The sequence below is a fragment of the Pygocentrus nattereri genome, chromosome 1 (assembly GCF_015220715.1).
Source record: "Pygocentrus nattereri isolate fPygNat1 chromosome 1, fPygNat1.pri, whole genome shotgun sequence".
Lineage (NCBI taxonomy): Eukaryota > Metazoa > Chordata > Actinopteri > Characiformes > Serrasalmidae > Pygocentrus > Pygocentrus nattereri.
Genome location: NC_051211.1, coordinates 36,285,557 through 36,302,859, shown reverse-complemented (window position 1 = coordinate 36,302,859; position 17,303 = coordinate 36,285,557). Strand labels below are relative to the sequence as shown.

The window sequence follows — 17,303 nt, the reverse complement described above, 5'->3', positions numbered from 1 at the left end:
TATTGGATGAAGGATGAAGTTAGCACCCCTGTTTGGACGACCCTGGAGGAGTCGTCTGTCTTGTCCACGTCTGTAGCTGCATTATTGTGTTCTGAATTGCCATTGAAACAACCTGTTACTAACTTCTGTTCAAACCCTGTTGTCATAGGTGCAATCAAAATCTGGAATCAGTTTAGGAGGTCTTTTTCCCTAAGGGGATTGTCACAGGCAGCTCCAATTGTAAATAACCATATGTTTCCTCCATCAATGTCAGATGACGCTTTTGCTCTTTGGGCCAAAAGGGGTGTAGTCTCTTTATCTGACCTTTATATTGATGGTAAATTTGCCTCTTTTGAACAGCTAACACAGCGATATAATATTCCTAGAATACACTTCTACAGGTATTTACAGCTTCGGAACTTTGTATCCTCAAATCTGGACAGCTTTCCATTATCACCTTCAATCTCTCTGTTAGAATCAATCTATAAACATAAAGCAATTAATACACAGGCAATTAGTATAATTTATGGACTACTTGATTCACATAACTACACCTCATTAGAGCTTCTTAAAAGTAAATGGGAAATGGATCTGGGTGGAACAATATTAGAAGAAACATGGCGCAAAATAATACAAGGAATCTTCTCATCCTCTATCTGTGTAAAGCATGCTGTCATTCAGTTTAAGATTGTACACCGTCTACATTGGTCTAAAGTTAGGCTTTCGAAGATCAAGGCTGGTTTAGACCCTACATGTGACCGATGTGGGCTAGCTCCTGCTTCACTTCTGCACATGTTTTGGTCATGCTCAAAACTGTATACCTTTTGGAATTCTATTTTCGAGACTTTTTCAAAGGTCTCTGGGAAAGTGGTGGAGCCATCACCATTCATATCATTGTTCGGTGTAGTCCCGATAGATAGCGCTCCTAACAGGCGGGATATAAATATGTTTGCTTTCTGCTCTCTCCTTGCCAGGAGATTAATTCTGTTTAAATGGAAAGACACTAATCCTCCAACTTACAATCACTGGGTCAGAGAGGTCTTGTACCATCTTAAATTGGAAAAGATTAGATATACTTTGAGAGGATCCACTGGGAAGTTTTTTGATATTTGGCAACCTTTTTTATCTTTTGTTGATGATTTCGAAGCAGATAGTGTGTTAACGTAACTTTTTGAATGATTATTTCATTAATGTACTAATTTATTTATCTATTGCATTTATTCATTTATTTTATTTAATCTACCCTCTGTAATTACTATTATTATTTTTTTAATTTAATTTATTTATTTACTTTCCCTTTTCTACAATTTTAAAAAATTTTATTTAGTTATTTATTTATCTGATTAATTAATCAATTTTTTTTTTTTTTTTCTCCCTTCTATGTATACGTGTTCTTTTGAGTATGTAAGTATTATGTTAGTATGTCTGGTATTGTGAGGGTTGGGGGATGGGGAATACAGTGTGTTTTTCTTTTTTCTGTGATATAATATGTAAACAAAATAAATAAACCCTGATCAAAAAAAAAGATAGTTTAAGTTATAGCATGTTAGCCTCATCCTAAATGTTAGGTTTGTATACAGTTTGCATATTTTATAGTATCCATTATGATGCTTTGTCCTCACATTTTCCAGTTTTTAGACTGTATTGCTATGATGTATTTAAATAGTGGTTAACATATACTGACTTACCCAGTGACACAACTATATAAGAATATTCTCTATCACTGCCAGATTACAAGTCTGAATTGTTGCAGCTAAAAAAGCTGCTAATTACTGTTGCATTTTATGTACTATTACTGCTAAAAAACGAAGGTCATTACCATCCATATAGAATATCAAAAATAATAATGTTCTACAGATTGTAACTTATTCTTACATTCCAAAATTGGTGCAGGTGAGCAGCCAACATGCAACTTGCACTCATAGCATGTATAATTACTAGGTCATTTCTGAGGTTAGCGACCTGCCAGTGACTCAGTGTTGAACTGAACCAAGCATACACAGAGTCACTGAGGTAAAAGATTCCTACCAAAACATCTCCACATAATAGCACAGTAGCACAGAAAATGTTGAAATCATTATATTTCAAAAGCTTTAAAATCTCAGCCTTATTACATACTTATACTTAACAACAACAGGGACTTCAGTGCAAACTGGCTGAGCTATTCTTAGGTTATAGAACTGTGTAATAAAACTTTTGAACCGCCAGTGGGTCTTGGCCATTTAAGAGGTTAGACAGACACTCTCTGGTACATGGAATAAAATTAAATTGGAAGTAAGGTTTAATGTCACGCAGCCTCCGGAATCCCATGTGGAACCCTCTGGGAGATCACGTGCCATCACAGGTGACACAACGCCCCTATCAGTGCTCTAGGTCTCCAGAATATTGATAAGCTGTGTGATGTATTTGAAATAGTCTATAGCCTAAGTCTAAGCTATAGCTTAGAGACGTTGCGAAATATTGATTCACTCTGTGTTGATTTACTGAGCGTTTTTTTGTTGTGATATCTTTCGTGTATGACCTATTGCTATTCGTGTTCGGTTTATGCTCTTTCTGCCCTGCTCCTTGGATGGGTTTGCTGTTTTCTCTGATTTTGGATTTGGACTCGGCCTGTTTTTTTGACTATGACTTGGAACTCTGCTTATATCAGTAAAGCCCTTTTGATTACAATCATCTGCGAGCGTCTGACTGTGCTGGAATCCTTACATTGAACGTGTATGAAAACCTGCCATAACACAGAGTGTGTGAGTGAACCTTATTCTGTGTATGTAATAAGAAGTTTGTTTACCTTATTAATGGCCATAGAAAGGAAATGGTCAAGCAGGAAGCGGGCCTCTGATAGAGTGCATGAGCTGATCACTGCAGACACATCCACTGCATCGCCCTCCTCCTGCAGAAAGTATACATCCCAAACACACATACAGATTTTTAATACAATGTCATATATATATATATATATATATATATACAATTTTCATTATATATATATATATATATATATATATATATATATATATATATATATATATTACACATATTATATATACATCATATATATGATCCATAGAGCTGAAGTCATAAGTTTACATACACTTAGGTTGAAGTCATTAAAACACATATTTATCTCCTCCACAGATTCAATATCAATAAACTATCGTTTAGCAAGTTGTTTAGGATATCTACTTACATGACACAAGCAATTTTTCCAACAAATGTTTACAAACAGATTATTTAACTTATAATTCCCTATATCAAAATTCTAGTGGGTCAGAAGTTTACATACACCTATGTACCAAGTCTGGTACATCCTTGGGAGCAATTACCAAATGGTTGAGGGCACCACTTTCATCTACAGGCTTTGAAATTCACTAACAATATTTATATACCAAATCAACCTCTTCAGTGTAAACTTCTGAGACACTGGCAATGAGAAGAAAGAAATGAAAGCTGTTATAAATGACTGTCTCTAGTATTATTCTGACATTTCACATTCTTAAAATCTAGAAGTGAACCTAACTGACCTAAGAGAGGGAATGTGTACCAGGATTAACTGTCAGAAATTGTGAGTTTAAATGACTGTGGTTAAGGTGTATGCAAACTTATGATTTCATACATATAGTTCATCTCCACCACTAAGCAAAAAATATTTTAACTTGTCAACACACAGGTTCTGCCAAAAGCACTTCACAAAGTGGAAAGAATTTTTTTGGACCTGTAGATTAGCAAGTTTTTCTGCTTTTCTTACAAAGTCAGGAGATTTTTGTCATGAAAATAAACGAAACAAAGCAAAACAACAGCACATCTTCTAAGAGCATGTGTTATCTTTTTGGCATTCTTGTGCAGAAGTCAGTGTAGTGATGTTTGAAGATTGATGACAACCACTACAGTTTATAATTGGATATGCAGAGTTTTTTCCCTCAAAACAATTTTACTATTGAAGAGAACAACATAAACATTTAAGACAATACAACAGAGTATTTTCTGTAACAACAGCACCCTTGTGTACCTTAGCTTCTTCCATCTGCATTATGTTAGCCTGGCAGTCAGCAATGCTATCGTTTATGTAGTCAATGTTGGCAGTGAGAGATTCCATTTCCTCGCTGAGAGACATGATGGTCCTGTCAGCATCTGTGCCCTCTGCTGTAATTTTATCCCTCTTCCTCAAAACCTTTTCCCTGCGTTTGGTCAGCTCCTCTCGTTGCTGCCACACACCAACAAAAAATTACTACACATTAGATCAGTGAACCATAATTTACAAATTTACATAGTAAACACAAATGGAAATGTGTGACACAATTAAATTAAGTTCATACAACAATTTATTCTTTTGAGTGCCAAAATTAGACCATAGACTGGAAAAAATCATAATGCATTTAAAAAATAAATAATGTAACAAAGTCATTCTACAGTTCTACAGTACATTCTACAGTAAAAATCAATCTTTTTAAACTCTGTTATGCTGAAATAGGACACTGATCATGCCACTGCAATTCTCACCTTGAGGAGACGGTTCATATCTGCCTCCATGTTAGAAATGGTCATCCTTTGCATGATGATGTCACTAATACGTCGCTCCAGCGACTGCCATTTGGCTCGTGCTGTCTTAGTGGACACACCTCCTGTTCTCATTTGGTACTTCCTACGGCACACATTTCGTTTTTATTATTACTACACAGCATCAGTCTGTTACATTTGCACTGTTCAAACCAGACAGTAGTCATTTTACACTTCTACCTTCCCTAATTTATTATTTGTAACATAAGTGATGCTTCTAATGTCTTTCTGTTTTGCAGCAGCTGTCTTCTCTTTTCTCTATTGTTTAGCAATAAAGAATCTTTATCTTCTATCTTGTCACACAGATACTAAACAGTTAAACATGTACACTAAGCAAGCTTCACTGAAGATGAAATGAATCTCTTCTATATCAAAAAGTAAGGAGGCATAGTTAATGCACAGTGAATGCAGGTAAACAGTACCTGTTTTCGTTAGGTGCAGCAGCCCCGGTGGTATGTGGCCTGGCAGGACCAGTGCGGGTAGAAGGCTCATGCAGAGGCTCAGGCAAACTGACCTTACGACTGACTTTCCCTGAGGTGGGCCGTACCTGCCGTCTCAGAGCTGTTACCTATGTTAAAGATAGCAAAAAAAAACGTATACTTTTATAATATATTACATATTTAATCTTCGAATGTTTTGGTAAACTACAACTCCTTGTTATACTCATATCTATATCCATTATTATTGCTGTAATTATTTTTCATAACAAGTTTATTACATTTTTATTTCTTTACTTATTTTTGTTTTGTCATGTTTGTTTTTTATGCTACTCCATTGTAAAGTATTTTAAGCTACATTTTAATTGAGCAACGTTTTAATGTATGCAAGGTGCAATTTAAATACAGTTTATTGTTATGATTCTTTTCTAAAGCCAAAGTTATATAATGCAGTCTTCATAACTGCCTCATGCTGCAATGTTACATTACACTTTGCTGCACTTTGTACAAAATAGCCCAGGATGACACTTCTTATAACTTCAGCATTAATGGGCAGGGCTCAGTTGCTATAAGATCAGACTGATACATGTTAATGAGTTAGATTTTGTCACATCACAAAAACAGCAAATTCTAAATGGACAGTTTATTGCAGTTTAGTTTCCATATATGATCGGTATGGACTGAAGAGTGGGCTGTAAAACTCACTAACAATATTTATATTACCACATCAGCCTCTTCCAATTCAACCAATTCAATGTTCTTTAAAAAGACCCTGCTTCCCTCTTTCTCCCTCACCTCCTCTGTTCTCCTGCGCAGGATGAGCTCCTGCTGTCTCTTCTGTGCCTCCAGTTGCCTCAGCTGGTGCTATAAGAAAGAAAAGAAATAGAAATTCAGAGAAATTGAATGAGAAGAAGACAAAGAATGTTAATGCTAGTTTTCTGAGTCAGGCTGACACCTAGGCCAGATGTACGTGAGGCCACATTACCTTACAGAGAAAGATCTGTGACAGAGAGATAGCGGCGTTAATGAATAAAGTTCTTTTGCACAAAACACAACATTCTACAGGGGTGATACTCCAGGTAAGAAAATACTGCCGCACGTGCAATATCTTCTGCCACACTGTGCACCGCACTCCCTATGCATTAAGAAGAAAAGCGCATTTCGCATTTTCAATGCACAAGGTGCAAAAATAGAATTTAGGCCACGTGTCTGTTTTGTACATAATGTGCATGCAGAATGTGTAAGAACTGCACCTGAAACTAGCATAAACGGCTCAGTACATCAGGTAATCTATATCTATTAGCTGTGAAAATTAAATGTATGTCACCTCCTGTTTGCGCTGATCCTTTTTGAGTGAGGCGATTTCACGGTTGCGGCGGGTTTCTGAGACACGGTTCCTCTCCTGCTGTTCCTTCATTTGCTTCATCAGCCCCACCTGACCATGATACAGTTCATGAGTGCACGATCATACAAATAGTGGCACTTTAATCAGTTAAATAATCTTTATATTTAGTAATTTATATATATATATATATATATATATATATATATATATATATATATATATATATATATACACACACACATGTATAGTTACTTGTGAGTACCTAAAACCAACTATACCTTGTGTACTATATATGCATATATATATGTATACTATATATATGCATCAGTACATACCAATATACAGGCTCTTTTAATAAAATAATTTAATTTTTTACAGTTGTGTGGAAAAGTTTACACCCCCCCCCTCAAAATACAAGTTGAAAATATGTTACATTCTAGTATATAGGTAGTATATAGGTACAAATGTCATACTTAGGTATGACATTTGCGGAATTATTAGCCTTATTATTGTTCATATTACTCTTTTAAGATTTATTAAAGAAAGCTTATGTTTAGCATTGAAAGCTTAATGGTCATATTGTCCAACTATAAGGCTGGAATAGATAAGAGCTAAGAGTCAGCACATAAGGCTGTGTGATAACAGAAAATACAGATAACAGAAAATACCTCGAAGCTGATAGTAGTAGACACTGTGTTTCATCTTGTCAGAGAAGCAGAGCCATTATTTGGAAAGCGGGGGGAGTTGATAAACACAGGGAATACCTTGAGCTGACTGTTGCAGACGCACTCACGTCTCAAGCACATGATTAAACTTATATGGTATAGATTGGTGAGCTGGGCTAACGCACACATTGGAGGCTTGATGGAATCTATTGATATCTTGGGTAAGGGAGGAGCGGTCATGCGACTATAAAAAAGGGAGTCAGATGAGAAGGGGTCAGAGCTTACTTGGGAGATACATGATGCATGTTCTCTGTTTGTAACCTCTCCAGAATTCTGTAATAAAACTTCGTTTGTTTCACTTCAGTCTGATCTACTCGTCTCGTTTTTTTTGCATCAACGAACACGCAGGACTGGTTTCGTCCACACATTTTTCTGGAACTTTTTTTTTTATCTTAAATTCAAACCAATAAACAGTGCTATGTGCAGAAGGGTGTTTTCTGTAGAGGATGCGTAAATTGTCATTTGACCAGGGGCCACTGTACATCAAAAAAGTAATTTATACATATCAAGTCGTGTCATACACATCAAGTATGAAAGGTTATGAGACAAACACCTTTGTCTTCTTCATCTCAGAGACCTCCTGTTGCAGTTTTTTCAGTTGTTTCTCGTATTGTGACTGGTTCTTGAGCAGGCGGGCATGCTCCTTTTGAGCCGACTGCAGTTTCTGCAGCTCCTTATTCATAGAGCTCAGCTTCCTCTCATATTCCACCTTGATCTTCTTTGCCTTCTCCTCTGTACACGACTCCACTGAGCCTGAAAGCACAGGCCACAATGTTGATACTCAAGCGGATAGTTTGCACACAAATGCTAATGTGCCTTAAAATGAACAGAAGCATGCAGGGTATAAAAATGGCAGCAATTAACAAATAAGTTCCCACTGCCAGCTTTTGTGTTTTAGTATTTACTGGACAAACTATGCCGTAACAGATGTCATCCCCTGTCTGTTCACTTAAATCATATGTGGTTGGTGAAATCAAGATATTACAAATGTGAACACCAGGTGGTGCTGAAAGAGAACAGAATATCATGGAACAGAGATCTTGCTTCTTTGCAAACTGTTAATCAGTTATATTTCCTACTTTGTGTTGCTGTTGTTAGAAGAAAATATGAAAAAAGATCTAGAGGAAATTTGGTGCTATTTGTCACCCTCTATAAAGGTTTCCCAGTTAGACTCCTTCTCTGTGATGCATTGTTAGTTTATTGCCACTTTACTTTTTGAGTGGCACACTGTATTTTTGCATTGTCTCTCAATCTTTGGACTGAACTTTGACGTTTGACCCCTTTTCTCCTTCTGTATTCTGAGATTTTGGATTTTGAACTGTGGTACTGTCAATGGCTCTGCAAAGGACAAGGCTAAAATATGTTACAGAATCATAGTCGAAAACATGGACTATGCTGTTGTGCTTTTCCATTTGGGATTCTGAAATCCTAGTACGTATGCTTAGTTCCTGCTTGTTTGGGCAGTTATCTCATCTGTTTTTTGAAGCTGTGCCTCAGTAACCCAAAATTCCCCTACGCAATTTCAGTGTATTTCACTGCATACCCATGTTGTGCAGCACACGGTCTCTCTCTAGCTGTGTGTCTCGGATCTTGCTCTGCAGCATCATCAGTTTCTGCTCATACTGCTGCTTAAGTGTGTGAAGACGCCTCTGGCTGTTCTCCAGCTCATCAATCAACTTCTGCTTAATGGCAATCTCACACGTAATGTTGGCAAGGTCTGCCTGGAAGTCTTCTGAAAGACACAAAAACAAACAGGCACAAACACACCATAACCAAAAGATCATAGACTGTAGTTTGTATAATACAAAGGCCTTCAAACATCTTGCACTAATTCTATATGAGTTGAAGTTGCTGATGTATTTATTAAAATGTTACATTACAGACAGTAAGCCAAGCTTTATGAGGACATGCTCATAACAATAGACATTTTCCACTTTTGCTTATATAGTACATTTCACAAGCTCAAAGATGCTTTACAAGCACATCAACCAAGAAGCTACACAAGACTAGAAACTCAACAACATGCATAGCAAAACATTTAAAAACAAAGAGTCAACATATGAGACAGCACTGCATAAACAGTATATTAAAAGACAACAGGAAGAGTGAAAACAAACAAACAAATACTGAAGAAGCTTCATCTTGAATTGACTAAAGTAGTGACTTCTATAACTTTACAGCAAAATGATCCACCACCCATGGAGGTCATTATAAACCTCAGAACTTTGAGAAAGCCTGATTCAGCCAATCCCAAATCCCAAATAGGGATGGAGGAGCTCATTCAGGTAATTAGGGGCCGAGTCGTGCAGAGCTTTTAGAACACTGGAGTTTTACCTTTTTCATCCAGCTCTGAATCAGACTCATCTGAGCTCTCTTCTGCCTCCATCTCATCGTCCTCTGCCTCTCCCTCACCGTCATCTCCCTCCTCATGATCACTTGCTTCCTATCTCATGCACAGGTGGAAGAATAATATCAACCTCAGAGCCATTTCAATACTATCACACTTAACACCATTAACAGCATACTACTGCTCATTACTACAGAAATACAATGTGCAGTAATAGTATACAGTCATATTTTGTGTAACACTATGTGAAACAGTAGGAATCTTAAAATATAAATATGATCTAGACACAATGATTTCAACATAAACATACCCCCTCTGCCTCCTCATTGGTTCTATCTGAGGACTGGTCATTGTCAGGGCCTTCTTCCTTGATGACACTGTAAGACAACTACAGTTTAAAAATTCCAGGAGACTAATTTCTAAAACCACCAAATTCTAGGTATATTTATTAACGTCTTGATTATGTCAGTAAAGATAAATGGTTAGTACACAGATTACCAAAATCACTCCCACAAATTGCAGTCCTATCTCTGTGATATTAGTGAATGGGTTAGAATACTTTTCCTGCTAGATGGAGAGAACAGCAATTATTAAGTGATTAAAAAAAGGAAGAAACCCAAGGCTTCTTTATAGGGGTGTGACGATGCGATAGGTACTGTGGGTTTTTCCACCACAATACGATTATTTCTCAATGCAGAAAAAAAAGATATGCAAACTTTTTGTTTGTTGGTCAAAGTCCAACAGTTAAAACAACACTGCAACACCTGGTGAAAGCATAATTTAAGAAAACAAGTCATTTTTAAAAGGACAAATACATTTAAATTTGGAAATTGTTTTGGGTGCATAAATTGTTTCAGGGGTAGCTTGTGTTTAGTGATATATTGTCTATACTGGGATATACTGTGATATTGCTTTTTTATTTTTAGCTATATTATTATCAATATATTCCACAAAATGAAACTTCCAGCATATTTGTCAGGGCAAGCAGTTTATTTTTAGTTTTTAAATTGTATTTTGTGCACCTTAAACATGATTTCCACATGGATAAAAATGATGCTTTGAACTAACATGATCAAAATATGTACATGAATAAATGTATTGCATGAACATAAAAAGGCAGTTGTGTTTTTTTGTGTATAACCACTTAACAAAACAAAATCATGAGCCATTTTTTTCAGTCCAGACAGTTAACTTCAATGTATGCAATCTAGTGGATGCTTTACATTGCTTTGAACAGTTAAAAATACATAGAAACTAAATAGTTTTTTAAGTAGCAGTATCGAGGAAGCATGGTTTTCCTTAATTTAATTGTAATTTTATAGATTCATTAACGTTAATATAAATGTCATCTGATCATGATACAATAATATATTCAGAAAATATAATCAATTTATTTTGGTGTATCTGATATTGTAATTTTATAGCATAAAATCAAACTATTTTTGATTTACAGCACATATGGTCTAACAAATATATATGCATAAGGGTATGAAACCACTTCTATCCCTACTTATTGTACACAAATATGTTTCTAAACACCCATAAAACACTGTATATATTAAGCTGTTAAGGTTAACTCTGTGTAAAAAGCGTTTTTTCTTGTGGTACAAAAGAATAGTTGATTCTGAATGGAGATTATTAAGATGCAGGAGAATTACAGTAAATGAGAGGCTACAGTGCTCTTCCAGGACTGCTCTTCCAGGTATTGCAGCTATCTGCATATCAACGACTGGCATTAGTGGTTCAAAGGCAAAGCGGCAGAGCGATGTGATCAAACCTGTCATTCTCAGGGTCCTCATGGACACATTCTGCCATCTGTTGCAGTCTTCAGTGTGAGTGGGGGTGAGAAAGTACAGTAAGGAAGGTGAGTGAAAGACCTTCACTGGTTTATTTCTGAGAGGTGTATAATATTGTCGCTGTCATAATAAACACTTTTATCTTGTAACCTCCTTCCTAGTAACATGCAGCAAAACATAACAGCTGTGCTTCTATGCATGGTGGTCTTGTCACATATGCGAATTCTGGCCTTCACTGAGAATATGTCAGTATTATTCTTACCTTGTTTTTTGAATGGGACCTAAAATTGGGACATGTGGAACAGTCTACCAGTATAGTGAATGTTACAGGAATACCATAGCAAGTAAACACAGTGCAAATGGCATTCATTCATTTAAGTCTGCCCACAAAGTGTTTGACTTTCTGTTTCTCACGTTCTTGCTACCCTTTTGGCATATAAACTGTTATCAAAAATGTAACTTTGCTGTTGCCAAAACATAAGCATTCAGGATGATTGTGTGCCTAAATAAAATTATGCAGACTTTATGAGACACACAAGGACAACCCCACCTATGCATAAAAACTTTGTAGGGCTTCTCAAATACTTTCCTCTGTGAAAAATAATCACTGTCTGTGGTTATAATCATAGCTGTCATTCTAAGTAATTGAGCGTAGTAAAAGTAACTCCAAAGGCACAGAGCCCAAACCGTGGAAGGGTGGGGCACAGAGCCAGTGGGTAATTACTCAAAACATACCCAGACATGCTATCCTCAGCCTATAGACTGTGTAAATCCCATCTCACTGCTCCTCCCACAACATTGCAGGTATGTGAGGAGCTTACCTCTTCTTTTTTTTCCTCTCCTTCCTCTTCAGCTTCTCCAAGTCCTTCTTCGCAATCTGAATAATGTCAGAGGCCTCCTTCTCTGGGGCGAGGATTGCAGGGGAGAAAGAAGTGGGTCCGCCATACAGTGATGAGCGTGTGGAAGCACGAGAGAGGCTCTTACGTAGATTCTCATTCACAGCCTCACTCTCTAGAAGCTTGGCCCTGGAGCCAATAAAACACACAAACTCAATTATTCGTTTATTTATATGCAAACAGGACAAGAAGTCATATGGTGCATATGATCCACATGTAATGTAACTATGTTGTTATTGCTGAAAGAAAACTTTGCATCTCTACGTATGTATGTACGTGTGTATGTACATATGTATTTATTTATTTAATAATTTGAAAATATCAGCTGCCATTTGACAATCAGATCAGCTAAAATAGACCAAACTGAATCTTGTTAAAAGTTGGGAAGTGTGTGTGTGCTCATATGTGTGTGTATATCACTGTTGTCAGAAGTAAACTCCATTTTTGTTGTTTTTTAGTTTTTTTACATTACTTGAAAATGCCTGTTTCCATTTACATAGTCTGTGAATTTCATGAAGAATGGACCAAAAGACATGGCCCAGAATGATTTGGTAAAACATCTGGGTGTACTGACTTACATTAAAAGTATGTTTTTTCTTTCTGTAAAGTTACCATTTTGGAAATACAAGGTTTTCTTCTGACAGCATGTAGAAGAAGTCATAACTGGCATTAGTGTGTGTATATATGTGTGTATGTATGTATGTATATACAGTATCTCACAAAAGTGAGTACACCCCTCACATTTCTGCAAATATTATATAAGTGAGTACATCTCACACTGAACATGTCCAAATTGTGCTCAGAGTGTCAATATTTTGTGTGACCACCATTATTATCTAGCACTGCCTAAACCCTCTTGGGCATGGAATTCACCAGAGCTGCACAGGTTGCTACTGGAATCCTCTTCCACTCCTCCATGATGACATCACGAAGCTGGTGGATGTTAGACACCTTGCGCTTCGGCTTGAGGATGCCCCACAGGTGCTCAATTGGGTTTAGGCTTGGAGACATACTTGGCCAGTCCATCACCTTTACCTTCAGCAAGGCAGTTGTCATCTTGGAAGTGTGTTTGGGGTTGTTATTGAGTTGGAAAACTGCCATGCAGCGCAGTTTCCGAAGGGAGGTGATCATGCTCTGCTTCAGAACGTCACAGTACATGTTGGAATTCATATTTCCCTCAATGAACTGCAGCTCCCCAGTGCCGGCAGCACTCATGCAGCTCCAGCACGTGATGCTACCACCACCATGCTTGACTGTAGGCAAGAGACAGTTGGTACTCCTCACCAAGGCGCCACCACACATGCTGGACACCATCTGAGCCAATCAAGTTTATCATGGTCTCGTCAGACCACAGGACATGGTTCCAGTAATCCATGTTCTTGGACTGCTTGTCTTCAGCAAACTGTTCTGTTTGCTTTCTTGTGGAGCAGCTTCAAAAAAGGCTTCCTTCTGGGACAATGGCCATGCAGACTGAGTTGATGCACTGTGCAGCATATGGTCTGAGCACTGAGAGGCTGAGTTCCCACTTCTTAATCCTCTGCAGCAATGCTGGCAGCACTCATGCATTTTTTGAAGCCAACCTCTGGATATGATGCTGAACACATGGAGTTCTTTGGTCGAACCTGGAGAGGCCTGTTCGAATGGAACCTGTCCTGGAAAACCACTGTGATAATGACCTTGGCCACTGTGCTATAGCTCAGTTTCGGGGTGTTAGCAATCTTCTTATAGCCTAGGCCATCTTTGTGGAGAACAACAATTCTATTTCTCACATCCTCAGAGAGTTCTTTGTCATGAGGTGCCATGCTGAATATCCAGTGGCCAGTATGAGCAAAATGTACCCAAAACACCAGATTTAACAGCCCTGCACCCCATTCACACCTGGAACCTTGCAGCTCTAATGAATTACATGACACCAGGGAGGGACAATGGCACAACTGGGCACAATATTGATATGTTCACTGAGAGGTGTACTCACTTGTGTTGCCAGCTATTTAGACATTAATGGCTGTGTGTTGAATTATTTTCAACACAGCCAGTTGAAGGCAGTAAATCTATACTGCTATACAAGCTGTACGACTACTTTAAGTTATATCCAAATTTGATTTCTATAGTGTTGTCGCATGAAAAGATATAATAAAATACAGAAATGTGAGGGGTGTACTCACTTTTGTGAGATACTGTATATGCGTATATTATCAATACACATATATACACATAACCTTAATTACATAAAATAAATTATTTTAAATCAATTTTATTTATTTAATCAATAATAATAACATGTAACTATTATAAAGAAAAAACACTTTACAAAGTCAGAATCACTTTCAGTCCTGATAATCAAGGTCACTCCTGTTTTCTCTTCTTTTTTTGCCCTCAAAATGTATGAAAACAAGTAGAGACACACGCAAACCCAACGCACAACTAGAGAGATGCACAAACACACACAGACACAAGCAAGCATTACTCAGCATTCTAGTTCAATGCCCAAACAGAGATTAGGGAACATTATTGCACTCTACCTAAGCTCCTCAATCTCTTTGATGTAGTTTTGGATCATGTTACCAATCTCCTCATTCCCTTCACCTGCAGAACAACAGCAGAGAAATCCATTCTCAACCACAAACATCAGAATGTAGTCAGCATAGTGAAATTTAATCCTCACAAATGACAAGATTACACCCTGTACAGCATGACCCCATAATGTGCATGTTAAGCACAAATGATTATATCAAACAGAAGAACGAAGTAAACTACAAGACACAGTAGGTTCAAATGGAACATGTCTAATCTATGTAATTATCAGTGATTATCACCACATACAATAGAAACAAAAATATAAAGATGTGTCCTTTAATGACTTAAATCATCACGCAGATCAGGTTGTTAAGTAATCTCAAAGACACCTTCTTATATGATTTCTGACAAGGCATGACACTCTCTTAAATTAAAAATAATAATAACTTTTTAACATTTTTATATTTTATATTTATTATATATTTATATTTTATAACATTTTTCATCGAACCATTGCTTTATATCCTGTTAAGACATTGGTGTGTTATGTTCAAATTATTTAAATTCTTTTTTTGTTTTTCCATTCTAAAAAATGTCAAGCATTTTCACAAAGCAAATTTGGGGTAATTGTACCTGCTTTAGCGAGGACCTGGTTGGCTTGGTCGCTCAGTAACTGGGTGAGTCGAGCTCTCTGGGCATCGATGGTCTCCTGCATGGCCTTAACACGCACACGCAGGTTATTATTCTCAGTCTGCAGCATGGAGTTCTCATGGACCATGTCGTTTATGCTCTCCAAGCCGTCTTCCCCAATCATACGCTTCCCCTGTCCACATATAACATCAGATGGACACATTTCTTTACTGAATAGATCAAGTTTCTTTATTTTTATTCAATAAAGATATCAATGTCTTCTGTCTATTGGACTTCTCTTGCCTATGTTCTTTAGCAAATCTGTGTTTTATAATAATAGGTTACACTGAGACAGGCTTACTACAGAATGCTTACTACTGATTACTTTATAGTTTGCTACGTTATTGCTACATAACACATATTGACCTTAAGACTTCTTATTCAATTATTCAGCAACTACAATTATTTTTCAGTATGCAAATATTCAAGTTATGTGTTTACAGTGAGGAACTGAAATGTGAGCACACATATGGACATTTTTAATCCTTTTGGGGTTAATGTCCTTTAGCGGGCACTGGACTATCCGTTAAAAACAGTGAAGCTTCTAAACTATGTATGTTATCTAAACTGATCTGCATTTTAACAGCCCTAATCAATTACTGGGCTCTGTCTGTCAGTTTCATCTCTCTTACGGTCTTGTACTCCATGAGCTCCATCTGCAGCCGAGCTATCTCTGTCCTGAGTGCACTGATCTGCTGGCTGGCCCGATCCTGGTTCACCACCACCTTGTTCTTGATGTTACGTGCCCGGTTAGCGTACTTCAGAGTGTTCAGAGTCTCCATGAAGTCCCTGTCTGAGGGGCTGATACAGGCTATCATCACTGTCTGACTGGAGGGTGGGTGGAAGAGATAAATAAAGGAAAGAAAAAGAAAGAGAGGGAGAGGAACAGTCTTAAATAGCTGCAGAAAACCATCCTCTCACAATGATGAACTCCTAAAGCAATGCTTTGGCCATTTCCCATAATCTTATCTCAAACACAGGCAATCAGCCAAGACATGTTTGGTGTCCAGAGTTTTCTTATTTAGTTCTGTTATATGACATACTGAAAAATATGTCTGCATTTTTGTACATTTTATAGTCATTGTCATACAGTGTTGGAAACCATAGATTAATTAAGCACTGAATACAGTTTAGGAAAGTTTGTGATGATTGAGGCATGCAGTTTGTACTTCTGTTACTTCTTAGCTATATTAGCCTCGTAGCTCCAGTACAAAACTAAAGAAGCAGACTCCAAACATGTCTTGTCTAATAGACAATATTTGGGGTAAAATTGTGTAAATTTGAATTGTTTTTAAACTAGAAATAGTGGAGCACTCTAGAGATGCAGACCTGTTCCCTCCCAAGGAGTCCTGCAGGAGGCGTGTGAGCTTCGAGTCACGGTAAGGCACATGCGTTGAGCGCTTGCTCTTGTCTCCCAGAGCGCTGATAACATTACCCAGAGCAAGCTTTCGGAACAGACACAGACATAACCACATAATGAAAAAAGACTGACATCAAATTCTCAGAGATTATGTGCTGCAGTTCCTCTAATCACCATCAGATGTCAGCACTATGAAGCAGGTGGATCTGAATGACTAGTATAGAATGTTAGGCCTCCCAAACAGGATTTAGCTCAAGATTTGATGTTATAATATTGTGGCCCTTCTCTAAAGCCTACCAGTCCACAGTTGATGGAGATGCCCTCTTTAGCCCTGTCCCCTGTTGCCCCTGTTCTCTTCAGTCGCTCTGAACCAGCCAAGTCCACAAAGTGAAACTTGGCAGTAAGGGTTTCAAACTCGTTCATCTCGGAGGAGCCGTTGGCCAGTCTGTTGTCTGTCTCAACATTCTAAGGGACGACATGATCAAGGAGAGGGTTATAGTACAATAATAAAGACTAAAAATAAGAGGACACTATTCTTGATTTCAATAAATGTTTATAGTGACTCATTACAATATAGTGTAGTCCCCATATAATAATTAATTATAAATGAATGTTTCCACTCAAACATGTAGACCTTACTGTATTGTAGTTTGCTTT

At 37.5% G+C, this 17,303-nt stretch overlaps 1 protein-coding gene across 9 annotated transcripts in view; it reads right to left on the bottom strand.

Annotated features, from left to right (window-relative positions):
* LOC108427070 (kinesin-like protein KIF21A) overlaps window positions 1–17,303 on the bottom strand; it is a 55,340-nt gene that overhangs the window by 11,181 nt on the left and 26,856 nt on the right. For 6 of the 9 annotated variants that reach the window (XM_017696994.2, XM_017696998.2, XM_037539958.1 and 3 more), the window contains exons 6-22: window positions 16,944–17,111; window positions 16,616–16,731; window positions 15,919–16,114; window positions 15,230–15,419; window positions 14,602–14,665; window positions 12,005–12,208; window positions 11,165–11,212; window positions 9,698–9,764; window positions 9,375–9,483; window positions 8,584–8,772; window positions 7,594–7,793; window positions 6,298–6,405; window positions 5,766–5,834; window positions 4,956–5,101; window positions 4,477–4,618; window positions 3,986–4,180; window positions 2,768–2,869 (exon numbers count right to left, since the gene is read on the bottom strand). In XM_017696994.2, the coding sequence (XP_017552483.1) occupies window positions 2,768–2,869; window positions 3,986–4,180; window positions 4,477–4,618; window positions 4,956–5,101; window positions 5,766–5,834; window positions 6,298–6,405; window positions 7,594–7,793; window positions 8,584–8,772; window positions 9,375–9,483; window positions 9,698–9,764; window positions 11,165–11,212; window positions 12,005–12,208; window positions 14,602–14,665; window positions 15,230–15,419; window positions 15,919–16,114; window positions 16,616–16,731; window positions 16,944–17,111 (2,313 nt within the window). The remainder of the gene's footprint in view (window positions 1–2,767; window positions 2,870–3,985; window positions 4,181–4,476; window positions 4,619–4,955; window positions 5,102–5,765; window positions 5,835–6,297; window positions 6,406–7,593; window positions 7,794–8,583; window positions 8,773–9,374; window positions 9,484–9,697; window positions 9,765–11,164; window positions 11,213–12,004; window positions 12,209–14,601; window positions 14,666–15,229; window positions 15,420–15,918; window positions 16,115–16,615; window positions 16,732–16,943; window positions 17,112–17,303) is intronic. The other 3 variants (XM_017696999.2, XM_017697000.2, XM_017696996.2) reach the window with 2 other exon arrangements.